We start from the raw sequence: 20,792 nt of genomic DNA on the forward strand, positions 1-20,792 counted from the left end.
ATCTTAATGCAGTAGCAGATTAAATGTTAACAATTAATGCATAATTCTGAGGATTATTTTACTAATTTGATATAGCTAGAACGGAATCGTTGAAAAAGAAGAGCAATGTTTAAAAAGTCATAAGATTGCTATTATGATGGAACAGTTACATAGCAGTATCTGTTAGCAGAAACAAATCACAGTTCAGTACAAAAATCACAAAGGTCCTTGGTAGTGTTGCATTACATTGCACTGCATTGTGTCAAACTCCCCAAGTATTAGCTGAATTCTATCTTCATTACTGTTGTTAGTCTTTCATATAAAGGGGAAATGGAGTGAGTTTAAATTCAGGACTTTGACCATCTTCTCTACATTGGCTGGATTCCCTCCCACACCCTATTTGGACATTCCCCCAGATTAAAATTGTGCAAAATAAAAAAAACACATGAGATGACACCAGGCCAGAAATACCCACAAGGAGAATGGCGACAGATTCTGCCAGTACTGGTTCTGCAGAGAACTACAACCACTCTCTTACATTTGGTAAGAGATTGAAATGGATAGATCTAAGGAAAGTGGGAAGCAATATAAATATACCCTTTCTTCTTCCTGAAACGAAATAATGGAAATCCATTCTCCTTTCTTCTACCTTGCTAGAAGCTTGGAGAGAAGTTGTCAAAAAAAGAAAAAGAAAAAGAAAGGATGGGAAGTGAAGGTCTGAAAGGAATTCATGAAATAAAGTGTGAATGGAGAGGTCAAAGGGTGGGAGATAAATGATTGAGGGGAAAGCTGGCAAGTTACCAGAGAAAAGAAGGTATGCTCATGCCTTCCAGCGCTTCCAAAACACACTTTTGAACACATACACATGCCCAGTGAGCACCTGTCTTCATCGCCAAACAATGTTAATGTCAAAGCATAACGGAACTTACACACCTTGAAGCTGTCCTTGGATGGTGTCAGAAGAAGAGGGGGGAAATACTGGCGCAACTAATGACAACTTAAGTCTGTCTCACTAATGATGAGCTGGGGTTAAGTACAAGTCTCTAAGGAATATTTCAGATAATCAGTGACAATCAAAAAAATTGAGCAACTTGCATAAAATGCAGGAATACCATCATTACCTGCAAGTAAATGCTGTTTCAGTTTCACATTTCTCACAACAAGCTTCTTTAGTTAAAGTTCTATAGAAAGTGGATTTTTGACCAAGTAGCCAAGCACCATCTGTCCTTACATAATTGTCCAGAATATCTCCTTGAACTAAAAGAAAAAAAAAACGAGATGAGCTTAGAAAGTAAAAACACTGTAGCTACTAAAAACATACTTTTCATCAGATGACAGCCTTCCTTATTCTCTATGCATGGAACTATGTATATTAGAATGTAGAGTTTGCAGATTACCATACAAATAACTTTTTTTCCATTTTGATGTGGAGATATTCACATTTCCTGAATATGTAAGCATTACACTAGCGCAAAGGCTAAATTAACACTGGGGAAAAACTTCCATTAGTCCAGTGGCAAGTAGGGATGAAGTTTCACCAAAAGTAGATGGGGGGGAGAGGAAGGTTTAGATACTTTCCAGTGTGCTATGGTTTGAATAATAATTGCTCGCCCTCTGACCCGATTATGATTTTATAAAAAATCATCACATCATCTCTAATCATATCATTTACATCATACATAGCCCAAGTCTGGAAAACCAGCTGATTTTCAGTGCCATGAAATGTCAGCAAGAGATGCTGATAATGACGACAATATGAGCATTGTTGTTGATGTTGTCTTCATTATTTTGTCCTCTTATGATGAAAAGAAGAGCAGTTTGGCCTTAGGGTTAGAGTCATTTATGAGATAGGAAAGAAGGGGGGAAAGGCTTATTGATAGGTAGCCCAAGCAACTCTAGCAGATTTGTTGAACAGCAGCTTTGTCCGTAATTTTGACCTTTGTGTGTGTCTTAGATCAAAGAAATCTACTTTGTCTTTTGCCCTAGTAACAATGCATGATGTTTGTAGTTTTTATTAAAAAGCATCATTTGGGAGGGCTATTTTACCCTATGATGACAAACTCTGACATGTCCAGTAGGAAGCTCTGCTGCCCAGTGACAGCTTCAGTTGTGCATTTTAGAGGGGCAGAATAAGAGGGTGACATTCCTGGAAGTGGAATCATGGCCCCAGCTCTAGAATGACAGGCCTGCAAATGAAAGTTTGATTCCCCAAGAAAGGTATGATAGACCTGGAAATGGAACGACAGTTCCTAGGTTTCATATTATTTGTTTGTTTGTTTGTTTGTTTAATTTATTTGTCAAATTTATATGGCCATCCATCTCACAAAAAAGTGACTCTGGGCAGCATACAACAAGGCTAAAAAAACAATTAATATATAAAAACTATTATTATTATTATTAACTTTAAAAACTATAAAAACACAAGGTTAAAAGATAACAAATATTAGGAAAACAGCAGATGTTAATAACAATGGAGCCATCTCAGTATCTCACCAGTCCCCTGGGGTCCCCAGGTGTCAGCTCTCCCAGGTAGACCAGACAGGAAACACAACCAGATGACCTAATTCTACTTTATTGTAAGGCTACATTAATAGAATCTTGCAAGTCTGAAAGTAAAATTCTCCTGCCATCTCTTTTACCCCCAAGAAATTAGGGAGGGTCTCTTATGAGCCTCTTGCTCCATCCACTATGCAGCTGTGGCCTATGCTCCCTCTTATCAGACCATTCCATAGGCAGCATCTCTTTGTCTGGTCTCCCAAGATCATTCTCACATGCCATTACATCAGGCCTGATGCCACAGCCAGGTTTTGAGGGACGCCTGGAAAGTCAACAGGGATGGAGCCAGCCTCACTTTGGCGGGGGAGGATGTTCTGTAAAGTGGGCGCTACAGCAGGAAAGGCCCGCCACCTAGGGCCCGCCAATTTGGCTAAATTAGAATGGCAGAGCGGGGGTATAGCTAATGGAATCATTAGAGCAAAGGAAAACCCTGAGAATTTGCACCATTTTTCTGTATAAACCTTCTAAAAAGTTCCACTGGATTTAAAGGTGGCTGTATTCACATAAACTCACCAGCAGAAATGCACTGAGTTATGTAAAAATAACTGCCTCAGGAACCAAGTGTGTATATGTATGTTTGAGAGAGAAATAATAACAGCACCACCTTTCTTGCTGTTCCTTGTACTGTACTTCCCTATTCAGTTATCGCTGTCTTTTGAAGAATCAACAGTGTTTGAATGCAGTCTCTTCTGAAAACCAGAGGAAGGGGGAGATCCTATCTCTTCACAGGAGTCAGGATAAACTTCAGTTGCCAGGCCAGAGATAAAGTCACGGGGAAGAGGCAGCAAATGTCTTTTTCAGGGCAGCCCTTCAAAGTTGGGCCGTCATCAGGCTTGCTGCCAACTTTTTATCTCAGGAGCACTTTCATAATTTATCCAAGGGAAATGTATAGATGGTGAGATTTTCATTCCCAGAATGCTGTTGTTTATTTCACCATTAATTGTACTGTGCAAAATTAAGCCCTTTCTTCACTGATTTGGTTATAACTAAGTTTTAAGCAATGTCTCCAGGGAACCTAATGCAACGGCAAACTGCTGAGCCAAGCAAAAGCTCAACTTTGGGAAATTATTTATTTGTTTTGTTTCTACCTTTCTTGTCTGGTGGGACCCAGGGTGGTATGCATGATACTCCTTAGGCATTTCCCATGTAGTAGAGCAAAGCTGTTTATCTCATGCCTCCAGAGTCCTCCTTATCCATTCCTGTTGCTAATGGACCTCAGAATCTGATTGGAAGCTACTTATACAAGAGAGGAAAACTCTGAGTGACAGAAATGTTGTCCATCTGAAATGTCTAATAATATGCTAAATAATGTGAAAACACTACTATGGTGACTTGAAAATTAATGTATAGTAGAAGTGCTATCTGCTTTCTAGTTTAGGATAAAGAACAGCTCTAATGGCCATTAAGATGGCTGCTGAATTACTGTAGTTACATGCTCCCACTGACAGCTTTGTTATATCCAAAAGCATTTTAATTCCCCTTTTAAAAAACTGTTGTCTATCTAGAAAACTTAGCGAGAACTCAGTTATAATATGAAATATACTTAGCTTGTGCGTCTTCTGCAATAAGACTAATTTGTCATGTTTTCTAACAAAACATGGAGTTGTTTCACCACTAATTAAATCTAGCCCTGTAACCTGCCTGGAAAACATTTTAAGCAGCCCAGAGACATCTAGAGGAAAAGAAGGGGAATATAATCCAAGAGTAATAAATATTAATAGAAGATGTAATATGATATACTGAACTTTCATAGAGAATATGAAATGCATGCTTGCCTTATATGAAAGCTTGCTTAGATTACTGAACATTAGTATATAGGACACAATTTGCAAAATGTTAGATATAGAAAGTCTCACATCTCATTTTACATTAAATTGGGTGCAGAGTTCTTCAGCCAGTTTCTCTTAGCACCATTAGTTCCTGGGACTGTACAGCATTTAGAAAAATGTCACTGTAATGTAAGATTCAATAAACAGAGATCTAATTATTTAGTATTTTATATATAAGGTTAGCAATATCAAACGTTTATTCCAGTATGTGCCCATTCAAGCTTCAAAGGTATGTCCAACATTCATTAAATACGACATACTACTTCTGAGAGTACTATCATCTCAATTCTTCTAAAAAGCAGCAAAAAAGAAACATACCTGTGTAGAGAAAGAAAAGTAATCCAAATATATATTTGTAGCACCCCATTTTGGGACGGGTAAGTTGTGTGCTAAAAGCTCTGTGTGTCTGCGGACAAAGTTTTATTGACTTAGCTTAGTTAGACAAGCCTCAAGCAAATGAGATTAGCCAAATTGGGTTAAATATTCTCTCAGTACTTTGGGCCTCTCTTCTCTTGTCTAAATGTTCAAACATTACCTTGAATTCATGATCTTACAAAATAACATTTAAATGTTTGAGTTGATGATACAGAAAGGTAGAAGGCCTCTCCCTAGAATGTATTATAGAGTTTTTGCTCTAAAATTCTCCTTTACTTAATCAGAAATGAAGCATCATTAAGATAGATAGATAGATAGATAGATAGATAGATAGATAGATAGATAGATAGATAGACAGACAGACAGACAGACAGACAGACAGACAGACAGACAGACAGACAGACAGACAGACAGATGAAAGGCAAGGCAAGGCAAGGAGTTGATTAGCTAAATGCATAGCTCATATACAGCTTCTTGCAACCTTTCCAAGATATGGCACTGATGGGAAACCCTATTTCAGACTGATTTCTAGCTATTATAGGATGTATTTGTTGGTTGTGTACATCTGAAGTTATGTACTGGATTCATTATGGATACATAATTACCAGCTCTCCTAGTGTGGCACAACCCAATTCAACATATGATAGCAAATGAGCAAATGTCACTACAAGGCAAAATGGTTGGAAATCTGCAGGAGACAGTTTTTCAAATGACACAGCTTTAAAATATTAACTTTGCCTTCATTTATGTGTATACATTTCTTGCTCCAGCTATATTCAAGCATATTGTCATCTGGTAAAACAAAAGGTAGGAATCAGGTACTTAGGGTTAGATGTAGTTACTAGTGCAGAAAAGACTCAGCCATGATTGCTGGCCATTGTTGAAATTCCCCCATTAAGAAAGCATATATATCCCCATAGCATCTTTTTGGCTAAACATACATTTAACCCTTCTCAATCATCAAAACTTGATTTTCACATTCCAATGTAACCTTGAACTCACTTATTTTAAGGTGTTCTCTAAATGGGTAAGTTGTAACTTTGAAAGGATTAACATTGCTAGAGCACAAGAGATTGTTAGCTTCTTCCTACGACCTCTTTGATGCTGGCCTCTTATTTGTCATCATGCCAATTTCCATCTGGAGGCTGGGACTATTAAGACACTGACTGCAGTTCATGTTCAGGATGCTTTGGCTTGTAACTAGGAAGGAGCTACTGCTGCTACTGCTGCTTTCTTCTTGTCATGCATCTTGACTGAATCTCACTGCCTTTCTGGAACTCTGTTGATCTAGTCACGTTTGTCCTCTTTGTTTGATATGCTCAGAGCTTTACCTAGAGGAGGATGTTTGTTGGAGATATATCAGAATTAGTCCTTTAGTTAGCACAGTGGTTAAACTGTAATCAGCAGCAGAATACTTTTTAAATAGCAGCTTACCCCTGAAGTTTTCCTCTCATGTGACTACAAGTTACCTACTAACATAAACATCCTTTTGGCTAATGCTTTTATGTATAGATTTATGTCGTTTTTGAATATTAGGGCAAGTCCCAGAATTACAACTCTGAAATCATTTACAAAATCATTTACGAAACGGATAAACACACAGAAGGCAAGAAGAGATATAGAAAGAATTGGACAAAGGCCAAATATGGGAGCTTTATCAAGTTGATGGGAAAATACTGACATATGAATTTTTAAAATGCTAGGTCAATGGTGAACAAGTCAAGGTATTTTTCTGGAAATTCAAAGTTTAATTTATGAAGTGCATCACAAAGAACAGTTAGAAGGCTGAGCTGCAACTCTACATGGACTTACAAAGAACCAAAGCAAGTATTTAATGAGGTGCATAGGTAGAGGTGTATAGGACTGCCAGTGAGAATCCTGTTTTGTGTACGTATGTGTGTTTTGGAGAGCTTCTGTTTCCAGATAGATAGTTTATGATCACCAGAAAGTGGAGGGAAAGAAAGCGGAGCTTTCCTATAGAAGATACAGAATCACAGAATCAGAGTTGGAAGGAAGTATTGAATCTAACACCCTGATCTGTGCAAATTATATTAAACAAACATAAATTAAAACACAAATTAAAACAAACTTAACTGATGGCTGTTCAGCCTCTCTTGAATATATCCACTTCTCCTTTAAGTGCTTCAAATTGCTCTGTTAGGTACTTTTTCTTAGTATTCAAATGGAATCTGGCTTCCTGTAACTTAAATTTATTATTTGGGGTCCTAAATTCTGGGATGATAGAAACCAGGGCTTGGGTTTCTTCTGTGTGAAATCTTTTCATAGCCACCCATCCTCAACACCCCCCCCCCCCCACCACTTTTTTGGCCTCAAGGTTAAACATTCCCAGTTCCTTCAGTGTCTCCTCAAAGGACTTGGTTTCTAGCCTCCTGATCATTCCTGTTATCTTTCTCTGAAGCTGCTCCCATTTGAATCCATTTTGAAGTGTAGTGCCCAGAACTGGGCAAAATACTTGAGGAGTTTAATCAGTGTAGAATAAAATGGAACAATTATTTTCTGCGATTTAAAATTACACTTCTGATAATGGATTGATTATCCCAAAGAAGGGAATTCTTTGCTGCCATAGTACACTGTTACTCATGTTCACTTTGCAATCAACTACTAATCCAGGGTCTGTTTTATGTTTGTTATTGCCAAGCCAAGTATCCCCCAATGATTTCAGTGTCCTAAGTGAATAATTTTGCATTTGTCTGTTAGATTTTGTTCTGTTGTCTTCAGCCCATTTCTCTAACTTAGCACATTTTAGTTTTATTTCTGACTAGTCCACCCACTTTTATCGTCTGCAAGTTTGAGATGCATTCCCTCCCTGTTTCATCCCAGCTATTAATAAAAATGCTGAAGAATACAGGGCCAAGGATTTAACTTTGTGGCAGTCCACTATTCTCTGTACCTTTTTCCAGTTGGTTAAGGATGAATTCTCTTGCAGCTCAATAGCTGCATTAATGCACAATCCGCTAGTCCTTGAGTGGGTAGAAAAGTAAGCTGACCTAAAAATTTCTGTCCCAATTAGCCAAATTGTCTTCTATCTTGGTACTGAGGCTGGCAAATGGTGCTGTCCTTAAAAGTGTTAACATAGGACAAGTTAACAAAAGAGACTGATGGCTTCTCCTGGGTTCATTTTTCCTTCTCACCAAGCATCACTTGTCAGTAGGAAAAGCGATCACAATAGCTCACCTTCCTGGGGAGGGGAGAGGAGACAGGAATGGGTTGGGATGGGCAAATATACATAGATACTCAGGATAGCTGATTTAGAAACCATCAACATATTTTTGGACTGAGAAATACAAGAAACACAATGTGGGAAGGAAAGGTCAGGAGAAAGAGGCGGTGTTGTTGCAGTGGGGGTCTGTGGTGAAGCTGATTATTGTCTCTTGCTGGTCTGTCCTTTCTGGCGTTCCTGGTTCAAAAAGGTCTTTGCTTATGCCAGGTCCAAGGAGGGCAAGATGGCTTGCAAAGGAAACCCAGGAATTGAAAGTCTGCCTCCCTCCATCTTTGGCCTTCTTTTTCCTCTACTCAGGAATGGAGGGAATGTAGCCTGCCAGTTCCAGGTGGAATCCAAGCTGTATTGGGGAGGTGAGTGAAGCCAAGTCACAAAGCAGCCTTACGGCAGCGGACCAGAAACTGCCTGCTCCACTTTTAGGGACAACCCACATACTTGTGAGGCCTGCCTGGTGCAGCGTGACCTGCCAGCCACATTTTCCCCATGCTCCAGGGAACCCAATGCACTTACCGTATTTATCGGCGTATAACACACCCAGGCGTATAACATGCACCTTAATTTTAAGAAGGGAGTTTGAGTAAAAAACCTTAAATTTAAAATAAATGACTTGGAAGCAAAATAAAGGGAGCTCTGAACTTTTTGTTTGTTAATGTTTATACCACTTATAAGGTAAATACGTCATACGAAAGGAAAAGCACCTCTTTTGTATGTTGTAGGCCGGCTGTGTGTAGTGTGTGTGCACCATTGGTGTACGTTGTGTGTAGTGTGTGGTAATGGTAATCTGTTTATTACCATACCGGTACTCATTCCCTCCCTTCCTGCTTACCTGTCTGCGGGTGTGTGTGTGTATGTGTGTGTCTCGCCGACAGCAGAGGAGACATGGGCTTTGAACAGGAAAACCAGATGCTCCTGGGCAGAGCGGGGCGCCTCCCGCCTCACTAAGCCTCTGACTTTGCCTGGGCTGAGGGACCGCGCAGTCCGGAGAGGTGAGCACCGCACGCTGTGCTGTGCCACCCCAGTGAGGAGATCAGCGCTCCTTGGTTTGCTAAAATGGGGTGGGCAGAGAGCCCTATGCCACCCATTCCCCGGGCCTCCCACTTTGTAAACCAGCCACTGTCCTGAGCGCGCTGTGCCTGGAGGAGGAAGAGTTAAGCGCCGATGTGTGTGTGTGCATGCCCGTTTGTGCGGTTTTTATTCCTCCCCTGCCACTCAGTGATTTTGAGAGACTCGCAGAGAGCAGAGGAGACACAGACTTTGAACATGAAAGCAAGGGGCTCCCGGGCAGAGCAGGATGCCTCCAGCCGCACAGAGCCTCTGACCCTACGGATCTGCTCTTTGCGGTTTGCTCTGACACACTGAGTCTGGAGAACTTCAGACTCTCCCGTGCTCCCAATGGCGCAGTCGAGCCCTCGGGGGGGGGGGGGTGCCCCTCTGCGCCAAAGTTTCTCCTGACGGGAAGGAGGGAGGAGTGAGTGAGGCTGCGGGGAGCTGGAGGAGAGGCTGCATCTTCCGCGCTTGCCGGTCCTGGGGCGATCTGAGACGGGTTGGGTGCAGCTCTCGGGCAGCCAGGGGGGCATTGCACAGTGCACTGCAGGCTCCGCACCTCCCTCTGTGGCCATCCGGAGCGGCAGCGCTGGGTTGCGGTGGCTGCCAAAAAAGAAATGCTCTCCCGGCTGCTGGTGCTTTGCTCTCCCAGCCCTGCCGCTTGAGGTGAGAAGCCACAGGGCATATCGGCGTATAACACGCAGCTAGGATTTCAGCCCCAAAATTTAGGGAAAAGGTATGTGTTATACGCTGATAAATATGGTATATACCTGGGGATGAATTAAACCACATCCATGGGGCTTTGCACTCAAAGGCTTATATGGCATTGCACTCAATGGGCCTTGCTTCTAAACAGGACAGGCTGCCTGAGGCTGCATTCTGGTACATGTTTATCTGGGAGTAAACTTGGTGAAAGAACTGGAGCTACCTGTTCAATCGCTCCATATGGAATCACCTTGTCACTCACAACTTCTCTCTCTCCCTCACTGTTACACACAGATATACAGAATATAGTGTGTTAATGGCAAGAGCAGAATTCACCAGAGAACATCCTCTATCTCCCCAAATCCACTGATGCTTATTTGCTGCATCAAAGAAGAACATTGGGTAGGGATTTCCAGTTCAAGCTTCTTTCATCATCAGTGGCTGCTGATGGCCCTAGCTTTGTGTGCTGTTCCTTTTTCTGGGATCACTTGATTCCTCAGAAACATCCTTTTCTACTTCTTTCAGAGCTTTGACTAAAGAATGGTAGTCTCCTGCAGAATTGTATGTGCAAGGAAGTGGAAACAGTTTGCAGACTGCTGGGGTGTCTTCTTCACACAATTAGAAACAGAATCAAGGTGGGGGGGGTACCTTGCATTTCTTTCTCACCCCTTCTTCTTTCCCATTGCTTACTTAATGATTCTTGCATTCCATCTTCAAGGTCAACTCTGATTTCCTCCACAGAGGCCAGGTCTTTCTGGCAGCCCAAGGCAAGATGGCCACTGAAGGCAGTGACCAGAGGACCCAAAATGGTCAACAGCAGCTGGCAGGAGGGAGGATAATGGATGCCACCCTCCTGAGAGTAAGGGAAGTGTGACATGATACATCATCATGGTAAGAATAAACCTTACCGAAGTCAACATATTTCATTTTGCTTGGACCCTTCAGGTAAAACTCTGCAAAAATGAGCCTTTGCAGATATAGCCTTAATAATAGGAAACAATGTTCAAAAAGAATAACAGAACATGATTGACTAAGATGAAGAAGATAAGGAAACCAAGAAGAAAGATTTTAAAATGTAGCAGAGGAATTTAAAGAAGCACTTAAATTGTAAGACATCAAAGAGTGCTCATTGCATACTGTAGGTGGAGAAAACAAAGAGAGGAAAGTAAAACTGCATCATCATTATTATCAATCATCATAACCATCCTTGACTACTGATGATTATCTGGAAAGTCCAATAGTTGGTCCAAGATTACACAATTGGCTTCGGTGCAGGACTAGAATTCAGGTTTCTCTTACCCTAGTCCAGTGCTTTAATCACTGGACCAAACTGGCTCTCAAAAGTGCATTAGCAACAAGTGATAGGCTTGACAGTTGGAAGATAAATTCATTCAGTTTGTGTATGTATTACACAGCTGACATATCCTGAAGCTATGCATGAACTGGAATGACCTGGCATACGGAAATATACAAGAAATATGCACATCTCAGAATTTGTGCTGCAGTTCACAGTTAAAAAGTAAATGTGCACCTGAAAAGCATATTATAGATAAGTGTGCACAAAATAAATTTATTTAGGGGAAAATTGCTTGAAAGTGCACATGCTAAAGAAAATATATTCAAAAATACAAATACAAATTGAATTAGTGACCTCGGTCCAGTCACAGTCTTTCAACTTAACCTACCCCACAGGCTTGTTGTTGTGGGGAAAAGTAGGGGAAGGAACACTACATGTGCTGTCTTGAGCTCCTGTACAACAGTTGGAATATAAATCTAATAAAACAAACAATAAATTAATGTACTTGAAGATTCATACAAATTTTCATGTGCATATTTTCTTTGCTGGCTTTGCAAATTAATGAGGGAACAAGCTAAAATGATTAGCTGGTAATAGAAGGAAAGGAGTGAGGCCAAAACAATGGATTCACCCATCCATATCTGAGGGCCATTTGTGTAATTATATTCTTGTGATTCTAAAAAAATGCAATGCAGAGGAAGATTTAAGAGTATATCCGTTTGTGAGTCACACCAGCTAATTGAGAATTTTAGAATGGAGCTTGTCAGCCTGCATCTAGCTTGGAAAAGAGTTTTACATAAGCTGAAAATAGCATTAGGTGATATATTTTTCAATACCAGTCATCCACAGCATATATTTTGACATCAGTGAAATTCCTCCAATTTTTAGGAAATAGGCAAATGTAAGAGCTAACTGAAATAAGCTTTGGCTCAAATCTTATCCATCCTCATTGAGTGAATTTGGGCAAGTAGAATCTTCATTCTGAAGATGATCATGGAAGTCACAAGAGACAGTTTGCACCTTAAGCTTGCAAATTATGATTTCAGTTGTACAGGACTTTTTAGTCATTCCTTAGGTGAGCTTTCATTCAACATACACATTTGGATAATGTACTCTCTATTATATAAAATGTATTATGGTTCTAATTATTTGTAATTGCATAATACATGTTTTTTCTACCTAGTGTTACTTGATTTGCAAATGTTACTATGTAAACTAATTACATAGTGCATATATATTTATTTATGAACATGAATGTGGAAGTCTTACTCCAAAGATTGGTTCTCTAATTCTACATATTGTACTATTAGAGCAAGTCATTTTTTCTATTCTGTCTTTACAATTAACATTTCTTAGTGACTGTACACTATATTATGACCTTCACCATTCAAGCAAAAAAAGAAAACCAATTTATCATTTAAAAGGTCAAAAGTATGAATATTATTGACTTTTCCTCTGGGCTGCGGTTGGGCAATTGAAACAGCACTATTACTCACTTTATTTATCAAAGAAGCTTTCATTTAACCTTTTTGTTCTGTACTCTAGGTTGAATTGTTGATCAGTTTTGCTGCTCTTTGTCCCCACCCAGATTGTCATTTGGTTTCATATACTATCCAACTCAAACGAATATAATAAGAAAGCACAGAAGCGTTTGAGCTTGACTTTGTTATTTAAAGATTAGTCTTTTAGATTCTCCTAAATTACATGATGCAGATACTATATAAAGGTGGATAAACTATCGCTCTCCAAATGTTGCTTAATAATCTGTATAGATGTCAATCTAACAGGTCTACAGTTTCTTGGGTTCTTCTTTCCTTTCTTGAAGAGAAGGTCAACATTTGCTCTTCTCCAGTTTTCTAAGACCTCCCCAGTCTTTTAGAAGTTTTCAAAATTTACCAAGAGCTGTTCTGCAATATCCTTGGCTAGTTGATAAGTGCCCTGAGATGTAATCTATTTGCCCCTTTGGATTACATCCCAGTTGGCACACTACCTTTAATTCTGAAATGTGCTGTTTGCCATAACTGTCTCCTGCAAAGCCTAAAACAACAGGGATAAATGAGCATCCCCAGACAGCAAATCTATTCTTTCTTGGAGAGTGCAACCCTGTCCTAAACAGATTTCACACAGTCCCCAAGTTCTCCTTTCCAACGGCACTTCTCTCTTTTCTGGATTTAATTTTGACTTGTTCTCCCTCATCCAGCCCTTACTGAGTTTAATCACTGCTCAAGGGCACTGAGTATCTCCTTGGCATTAGGTAGCAAGTAGCGATAGAGCTGGGTATCATCTGTGTACTCCAAAGGAACATACCCAGCAGTTTCATATAGATGTGAAACAGCATGACAGAGCCTTGGGGACAACATGGGTCAATAACCTACATGGCTAACAGTAGTCCCACAGCACTACCTTCAGGGTGCACCATAACAGGAAGGGCTAAAACCATAGCAAAACAATGACCCCAAAGAACCCCCTGACCCAGAAGGATAGTTGATTACACTGGTTGATTACACTGAAAAAATAGCAAGTTGCACTACCCCAAACCCATAGGGCCTGGTTCCCTGAAGGACCGCCTGTCTCCCATAGTATCGGCCTGGCCAGTTCAATCTGGCAGGGTTGGCGCACTCCAGGTTCCGTCAATTAAACAATGCCATCTATCAGGACCCCGGAAGCATACCTTGTCTGTAGCAGCGTCTGCCCTCTGGAATGAGGTCCCCCCCAAGATTCCAACTGCTCCCATCCTACAGGTATTTTTAAGCACCCTAAAGACCTGGCTCTTCAACCAGGTCTTTAGTGAGGACTGATGCTTCTTTTCCTTGTTCCCCTCTGGGTTTGTTTTCTCTTCCATCATTGTTCTTTTGTCTTCTGCTGTTCTGTGTTTTTGACCTCATGGACAAGTCTGTGCAGTTTCTTGGCAACAGTACAGAAGTGGTTCACCATTTCCTTCTTCCACAAAGTTTGTCTTGGGATTTCCTAGTGGTCTCCCATCTAAGTGCTAAAGCTTTTTCAAGATTATCTAGTGCTGGGTAGTGTTGCCTCCTGACCTGTGCCCTGGGCTAATTTATTCTGGCTGGTAATTTTACTACTACTGCATTATACTTTATTCCACAATATTTGCATATTTTAGGCTGGGTTGATTTTTAGATCTATCGCAGGATTTTTTTATATAGTAGTGTTATGATGTTTATGGAATCTGCAACACTAGAAAATTTGTTTTATAAGGCATCCAGTATAATAATTAAAGAGATATCAAAATAACACAGTCCCAATATTATATATCTACTAGCTATCCATGCATATACCAAGAAAAGCAAGAAAACTACTGGATGAAGTTTTAATTACCTTCTAACATTTTGGATTCTGATTTGACCAGAGGATTTATGGCTAACATTTTTCAGAATATATACAAAAATCCAAGAACTAAACCAAAACAGCATCATAGCAGTGAATTTTTAAAGCAACATGCCACTTGCCTCACATGCATAGGTAACTGTTCCTAACCATGATGATGCCAATGCCAAAATGTACATTGTGAGATCATGACACAAGTTCCACCTTTTTGTATTTGCATCATGACATTGCATGTAAATACATAAAAGGTGGAGTTTGTGTTGTAATGTCACAATGCATGTTGTCACTCCCCCCCCCCCCAGGGTAAAGCTACAGACAGTGAAGGTACTGCCACAAGAGTCTCCGAAATGCCAGCAGATGGAAAGCTCTTCTTAACTGCAGTCACTTTTATGTGAGAGCCAAATTGCAACCCTAAAGAATACAAACAGCAGGCTTGCAAAGGGAAAACAGAGCTTGGTCATGCCAAGAGAATGTTCACTTAACCAGAGGCAATTTAGTGGTATCACTGCTTTGCCATTTTACCAGACATATTGTTGCCTAGAGCAGGGTTCCTCAAACTTGGCAACTTTAAGACGGGTGGACTTCAAGCACGGCTGGCTGGGGAATTCTGGGAGTCGAAGTCCAGCCAGCTTAAAGTTGCTGAGGTTGACAACCCTGGTCTAGGAGCTTATGAGATACGCCATTCTATTCCATCTACCTTCCGCTAGAGAAGAAGTACAGGTCAATCCCATCTATTTAGATCCGACCTCACAATTTTTCTGCAAGCGAGCTAGAGCGACAGGGGTGCGCTACTAAGAGCGCTCAAGAGAGGGCAGCCGTCTCTAGCGCCGGCTGCCGTCTTTCCCCCAAAGTCACCCGTCCGCTGAGATGCTACAGTTTGGAGAGGCTCTCCCTTGGGGCCGCGCCTTCTCCAGGGCCGCCTCATGTTGGCAACCCAGTTGCTTAATCGCCTCCTTTCCGCCCAAAGAAGCGGAAGGAAAAGGAAGGGCCCCCAAACCGGCCGCTGCCTCTCCCCCGCCCTGGAGGACGCGAGGTAGGAGGTGCAGAATTGCGCAATTCGTCGGCTGAGCCGGAGACGCTGCTCCCTTTCCGACCGAGGCCGCGTGGGAACGTCGCGGGCGACCTTTCTCCATTGTTCTCCGGTCTTTCCCAAACGGGAAGACTATGAGAGTAACGCCGGCGCGGCAGCGGTTTTCTAGCAGCTCTTCTGATCCTCGGTGGAAAACTGGATGATTAGTGAGCGCAAGGCATATTTACCTTCCTCATCCTCAGTAGTGCTTTCTTGGGAAGGAGCGGCCCGCAAACATGTTTAATACCCAGGGGATCCTCACGGCCCCGTCAAGACTCAGGCTGCAATCCTAAATACGTTGGACCGCGAGGGATTTGCTACTTTTGAGGAAGGTAGGCAAAGGATCGCGCTGCTCGAAATGTAGGCAGCAATCCTATAGGCATGGACATACCCCATTGCGTCCAGTGGGACATTTCTGAGAAGTGAGCATAGGGTAATGCTTCCCGCCCCCCCTTCTAAACAAGAGGGCTCCTTGCTCTGTCAATCAACAGGCATTTCAGCCACACCGCCTTCTTTGGCATTACTGATTTTCTCTTCTTTTTTTGGAAAAATTGCAGTGCTAGGGAATAGGGGAGAGTTTACAGGGGAAAGAGAATGTTCCTCCGGTCAGTTGCCCAGTAAAAGCTTTTTCTGGCATAGCTTCCCTTCATCATATACTTCTCATCTTGTGCCACGACCAGCCATTGTGCCCTTCTGATGGCCCTTAGCAACAGAATAGTTTCTGCATTGGCCACTGTGGGAAAACTTTTGTTTTGATAGGCAGTGTGTCAGCTCTTAAATACAGAAATGGCGCAGCAACAACTTCAGTTTGATTTCCCTGAAATACAGTATGTTATCTGTAGAGCAGGTCATACGTATTTAGTGGTATACAAACTGCCTTCTATCTGCTCTTCTCTGCCTGGCTGAAAGGTCCAAGTTGTTATGAGTGGCGGGCTCTTCCTTACCATACCTTGGAGATGCAAATGGTTCCAAATTCAAATACTGGCATGTCAGACATATTGCTGAACTAAAGCCCTTCTGTGAGCTAATTATGAACCATTTTGAGTAAGTATGCTGTGAGTTCAGTCCAAACCTAGGTGCCTTTTCTGGGAGTTCACTGGGGTTTATTGTAAGGTACTGAATTTACCCCAAAGGAAGAGTAGATTTTCCCCATCCAGTAATAGTAATAAATTATCTTAGATTTGCTGAGGATTTCGTGCTATCCTCCGTGGGCTGGTGAGCAAATATTGGCTTACTATGCTGCATGATCCCATAGTAATTCCTGAAGACCAATTTCTCATCCTCTGAGGAAAAGCTGAAAGTGTTAGATGTAATCAGCTAGGAGAAAGAGGTGATTTGATGACCTTGTCACACTGATGATAGGACAAATTTATTTTTCCTAACTTTCAGGAGAAGGACCCAAGCCAGTCTGGTGAGGGAAAGTTTCACCTGTTTAGTTCCTGTCTTATTTTGGCACAAATATAGTGATAGCTACAGATGCAAAGTTCTGTAGAAGTTGTTTTAGAGACAATTTGCCACAGTAATCCAGGTGGCTGAGTAAATTAACATACCTTGTACTGTATAGCATGTGAGGAAGAGAAGGCATGGTAATAAAGCAGTACTGATATAAAAAGAAAATGGCAAACTATAACATAAAGGTTGAAAGGGGAAGAAAACCTATTTATATGTAAACTTACACTTTTGTCCCATGGAATAAATCTGAAACAATTATTGGACATGTAAAAGTGCAGTCTCTACATGTCTGGCCTGAAGCAAGTAAGTTATCAGGATGTAAATGAGTAAAGATTTCCTTGACTTGAGCTGAATTCCAGGTGACATCTATGTTGGTTTCTCAGCTGCAATACAGAAACCTTCCACTTATTGCAAATTAGACGTCCTTCATCCCATGAACTTAAAACCATTTCCCATTCTTTCCCCAAATAGCTGACATTTATTCTACTTGATGGAAAGAATCTTGAGTTTGTTGTTGAAGGTGGAAAAATGCAAAGGGAAACTGGAGAAATTGGGCTTTATACCACAAGGCTGACTTGTCTTCCTCTCTTTTGCAGGAACCCAGATGTAATGCTTTTGAAAAGGTTTTTTATATCCTCTGCTCTCCTCTATGCCTGTTTTCAAACATAATTATTATTAAATAATACAGTATTGTCCATTTGAAGATTTTCAGATACTTTGTGGATAAACCACAAAGAAGTCACCCTTTCATTCTGACAAATTTCCAAATTGTAGCCACATTTAATCTCTCTTTGAGGATATTATTAATGATATTCCTATATACTGTTAAATACAAGAACAGGAGATGATAAAAGATTGTGTCTATGATCAAGCTTATTGTACAAGCTCATGCCCATTACAAAGCTGCTAGTCCTTCGTGTTCCTGTTTCTGACTACTGTCCCTCTTGTAACTCCTTCCCCTTTCTCTAATTTTTCCTAGATCTGGAACTGCTTCTTTCTCCATGTTGTTTAGTCCTTTTTCATTTTTTATAAAGGCTGCAGCCCTGTTCCCTTGGTGTCAATTCCCTTAGACTCAGTCAATGAGCAAAGGCTGACAGAGACAAGCACCTTAAAATTCCACATCTTAGCATGAACATTCATCCTAAGAAACAAAGAATAAATGAAATATTAATATATACACATGCTCTTTCTACGCAGTCTAATTTTATCAGGACTTCTGCGGGCTTTGTAGATTAATAACAGAGAAACGCAAGCCTTGTCTTCAATTTGGATGTCATTCTATAGCAACTTAATTAAAAATCCAGATTGCTATTTACAATCTGTTCCTTGAATATATTTGGTAATGAAGAACAGTTTCTCGCCTGCGTTCAGAGACATTAAAATTTCTGCTTGTGTTTTTGTGGCAGGACCAGGGTGCTGCTAAGATTGACTAAAATTAAACTTATGTTTTGCTAATGCCCAGATTCTCCTCTCATTTCCAACTATTCTGTGACTTCTGAAGTTTCAGGATATTGATTTTTAAAATAGGATCCTTCTGAGGCTGAGTTCACTCAAGCCTCTTTTATTACCTTAATATGTGGGTTCTTGTTGCCTAATGACACAAAAAAAATTGCTTATAATCTTTTTTCCCTTCTTCAGATCATGTTTATATTTAGCTTTTCAGCATTAAAATGATGAACAATATGAACCTTGAGAACTGAGTATTGGAAAAGCAGACATGCTTGTTTATATTCATGGGATTTGGGAATTGGATTAATAACATGTTTGGCATGTAGAGCAGGCAACTGGATTCATAATATACTTGGTATGTAGAGTGTACATTGAAGCACCCTTTCCATTCCATGGTATGTGAGAAATTTTCAGTGAGATGGGCAGGCTTGCAGCAATGGATTTCATTCAATATTAGTCTTCAATAAAACAATGGAAGATCTTGATACTACACAGAGGAAAAACACCCACCTATTACCACTTGTGAGTCAGCATGTCAGTGTCCTTGAAACAAATGCCCTTGAAACAACTGTGGACAGAAATTCCTGATTCCTATTCCCAGCCAGGACAGAATCCTCCACCTTACCCACTCCAGGTCATGAACATAGGAAGCTGTCTTATGCAACACTGAACAATCTAGCTCAGGTCCCCCCCCCCCCAACTCCACCTTATATTAATGTTCTCCATCCCTAGTCAGTTCAGTGTTGGTGACAGGAGCTATAGAGTCCTTGGTAACATTATCAGTGCTAGTGAGTGTGGGGTTTGCTCCCTGTTTATATACAGTAGCTTGCCCTGCCAGTGTTGGTAGAGGTGTGGTTTTCTTCTTGATAGTTTCTTGATTAGCGTATTGTTTTCTGCTTGATGGTTTGTCTGGTGTTAATCCCTGCCTACCTGGGTATAGGCTGCTGGAGAGCATGTGTTCTGGTCTTTTTGTTTCCTTCTTAGCTTTTTTATTGTCTCTTTTGAATGGTGTGTGAATATAATTTATTTCTGTGTCTATTGATGGCTGATTTGTCTGAATGCCAAGCTTCTAGGAATTTTTGGATTTAGCTTGGTCTAGGATGCTCACAGTTTCTCAGTTGAAACTACAATTGAGTCCATATATTTTGAGATTAAGGAGTTTTCATCGTGTGTTTTGACTGCTAGTGGGTATTCATGGATGTGCTCTGCTAGTCTTCTGCCTGTCTGTCCTACATAGTGACCGTTACAGTCCTTATACTGTATGTTGTAGATGACTCCTGTTTTTTCTTCTTGTATGTTACCTAGTTGGGTAATGAAACATCTGCAAGCAAACAACCAAGCTCAGAGAGCACCAAGGGCTCCCCAGTTCAACCCTGAGCTCCATATATTCTCTTCCATTGGACAGGAGCTGTAGTCCAGCCCTAGACTCCATTGTTCTTCAGTGATTGGCAGTGGTTCTCCAAGGTTTCAGATTGGCTGTTCCCAGCACTGTTTGGTGACATAGGGGACTGAAACTGAAAAGTAATGTTCAAGCAATGCATACAGTATGGTAAAGCTGCTCATGAAACAATCTGAAGTTTACAGCCGATTTTTTTCATATCAGACATTGGATTGCTACAGTTCTTTGGATGTTTTACATTTTAGAAAGGAGAAACAGTATTAAATAAAATATACAGTGTACAGTTACTTTCAGGTGGCTCAAGCAATAACACATCAATCTCTTGAATTTGCTTCTAGTTGTGATTATTATATACGTTGACAGATACTTCTCCCATCACTGTTTCCTCTGGGATACCAATGGTTGAAAAATAGTTTTGACAGCCTTCTCTGCCCTGACATTCTTCAAGTATATTGATATTGTAACCCCAAGAATTCCCAGCCAATATGACCATCTGTTACAGTCCCAAAACGTCTGGAAGGCACCAAATATGTGCAGGCTAACCTAGAAATTTAGGAAATTCAGCAGGGAGGAAAGAGGATACAGGCGAATGTGATAGGATCTTTCAGTTGTTAATGTTATGGCAATGTAACTGCACGAGCTGTTTTTTAAAGAGGTTGCCTCTTCAGTGTCTGCATGAGTCATTACTCTAGACTTGCCTTCTTCCAGTCAGGAGGCATGCCCAGATCAGTGATTCATACCAACATGTTGGAGGTAGGAACATGGGAAGCTGAATTGGAGCAGTTCAGACAAACTGTCTATTTAATCCATGATTTGTTTTCTCTGACTGGCAGAAGCCTTTTGCATTAACTGTCAACTGTTTGGAGAAAAAGAAAACAGTAGGTGTATCTTCCCAAATTTCACCATTGTTAAGGGTCTTGGATTGTTTGTTTGACATCAATAATTTTTCTTGATCTAAATAGAAAGATGTACATGTTCTTCTAGTCTGTATTCCTAGTATACACAGCCTGCCAGTGCATGAGGTACCATAGATATTTTCTGTTTGGTTGATG

General features: G+C 40.8%; 2 protein-coding genes across 2 annotated transcripts in view; one reads left to right on the forward strand and one right to left on the reverse strand.

The window, feature by feature from the left end:
- Positions 1–4,790, reverse strand: part of PLG (plasminogen) — a 40,678-nt gene extending 35,888 nt beyond the window's left edge. The window contains exons 1-2 of the mRNA XM_025171126.2: positions 4,683–4,790; positions 1,101–1,236 (exon numbers count right to left, since the gene is read on the reverse strand). Of these exons, the coding sequence (XP_025026894.1) occupies positions 1,101–1,236; positions 4,683–4,731 (185 nt within the window). The 5' untranslated portion in view covers positions 4,732–4,790. The remainder of the gene's footprint in view (positions 1–1,100; positions 1,237–4,682) is intronic.
- A 10,578-nt stretch (positions 4,791–15,368) lies between these two features.
- Positions 15,369–20,792, forward strand: part of MAP3K4 (mitogen-activated protein kinase kinase kinase 4) — a 94,214-nt gene continuing 88,790 nt past the window's right edge. The window contains exon 1 of the mRNA XM_088142794.1: positions 15,369–15,772. The gene's annotated coding sequence lies outside the window, so the exon portion shown is untranslated. The remainder of the gene's footprint in view (positions 15,773–20,792) is intronic.

Source organism: Python bivittatus, unplaced genomic scaffold (assembly GCF_059951505.1).
Source record: "Python bivittatus isolate LINGU-HERP-01145 unplaced genomic scaffold, Pbiv_v1 ctg000020_np1212, whole genome shotgun sequence".
Lineage (NCBI taxonomy): Eukaryota > Metazoa > Chordata > Lepidosauria > Squamata > Pythonidae > Python > Python bivittatus.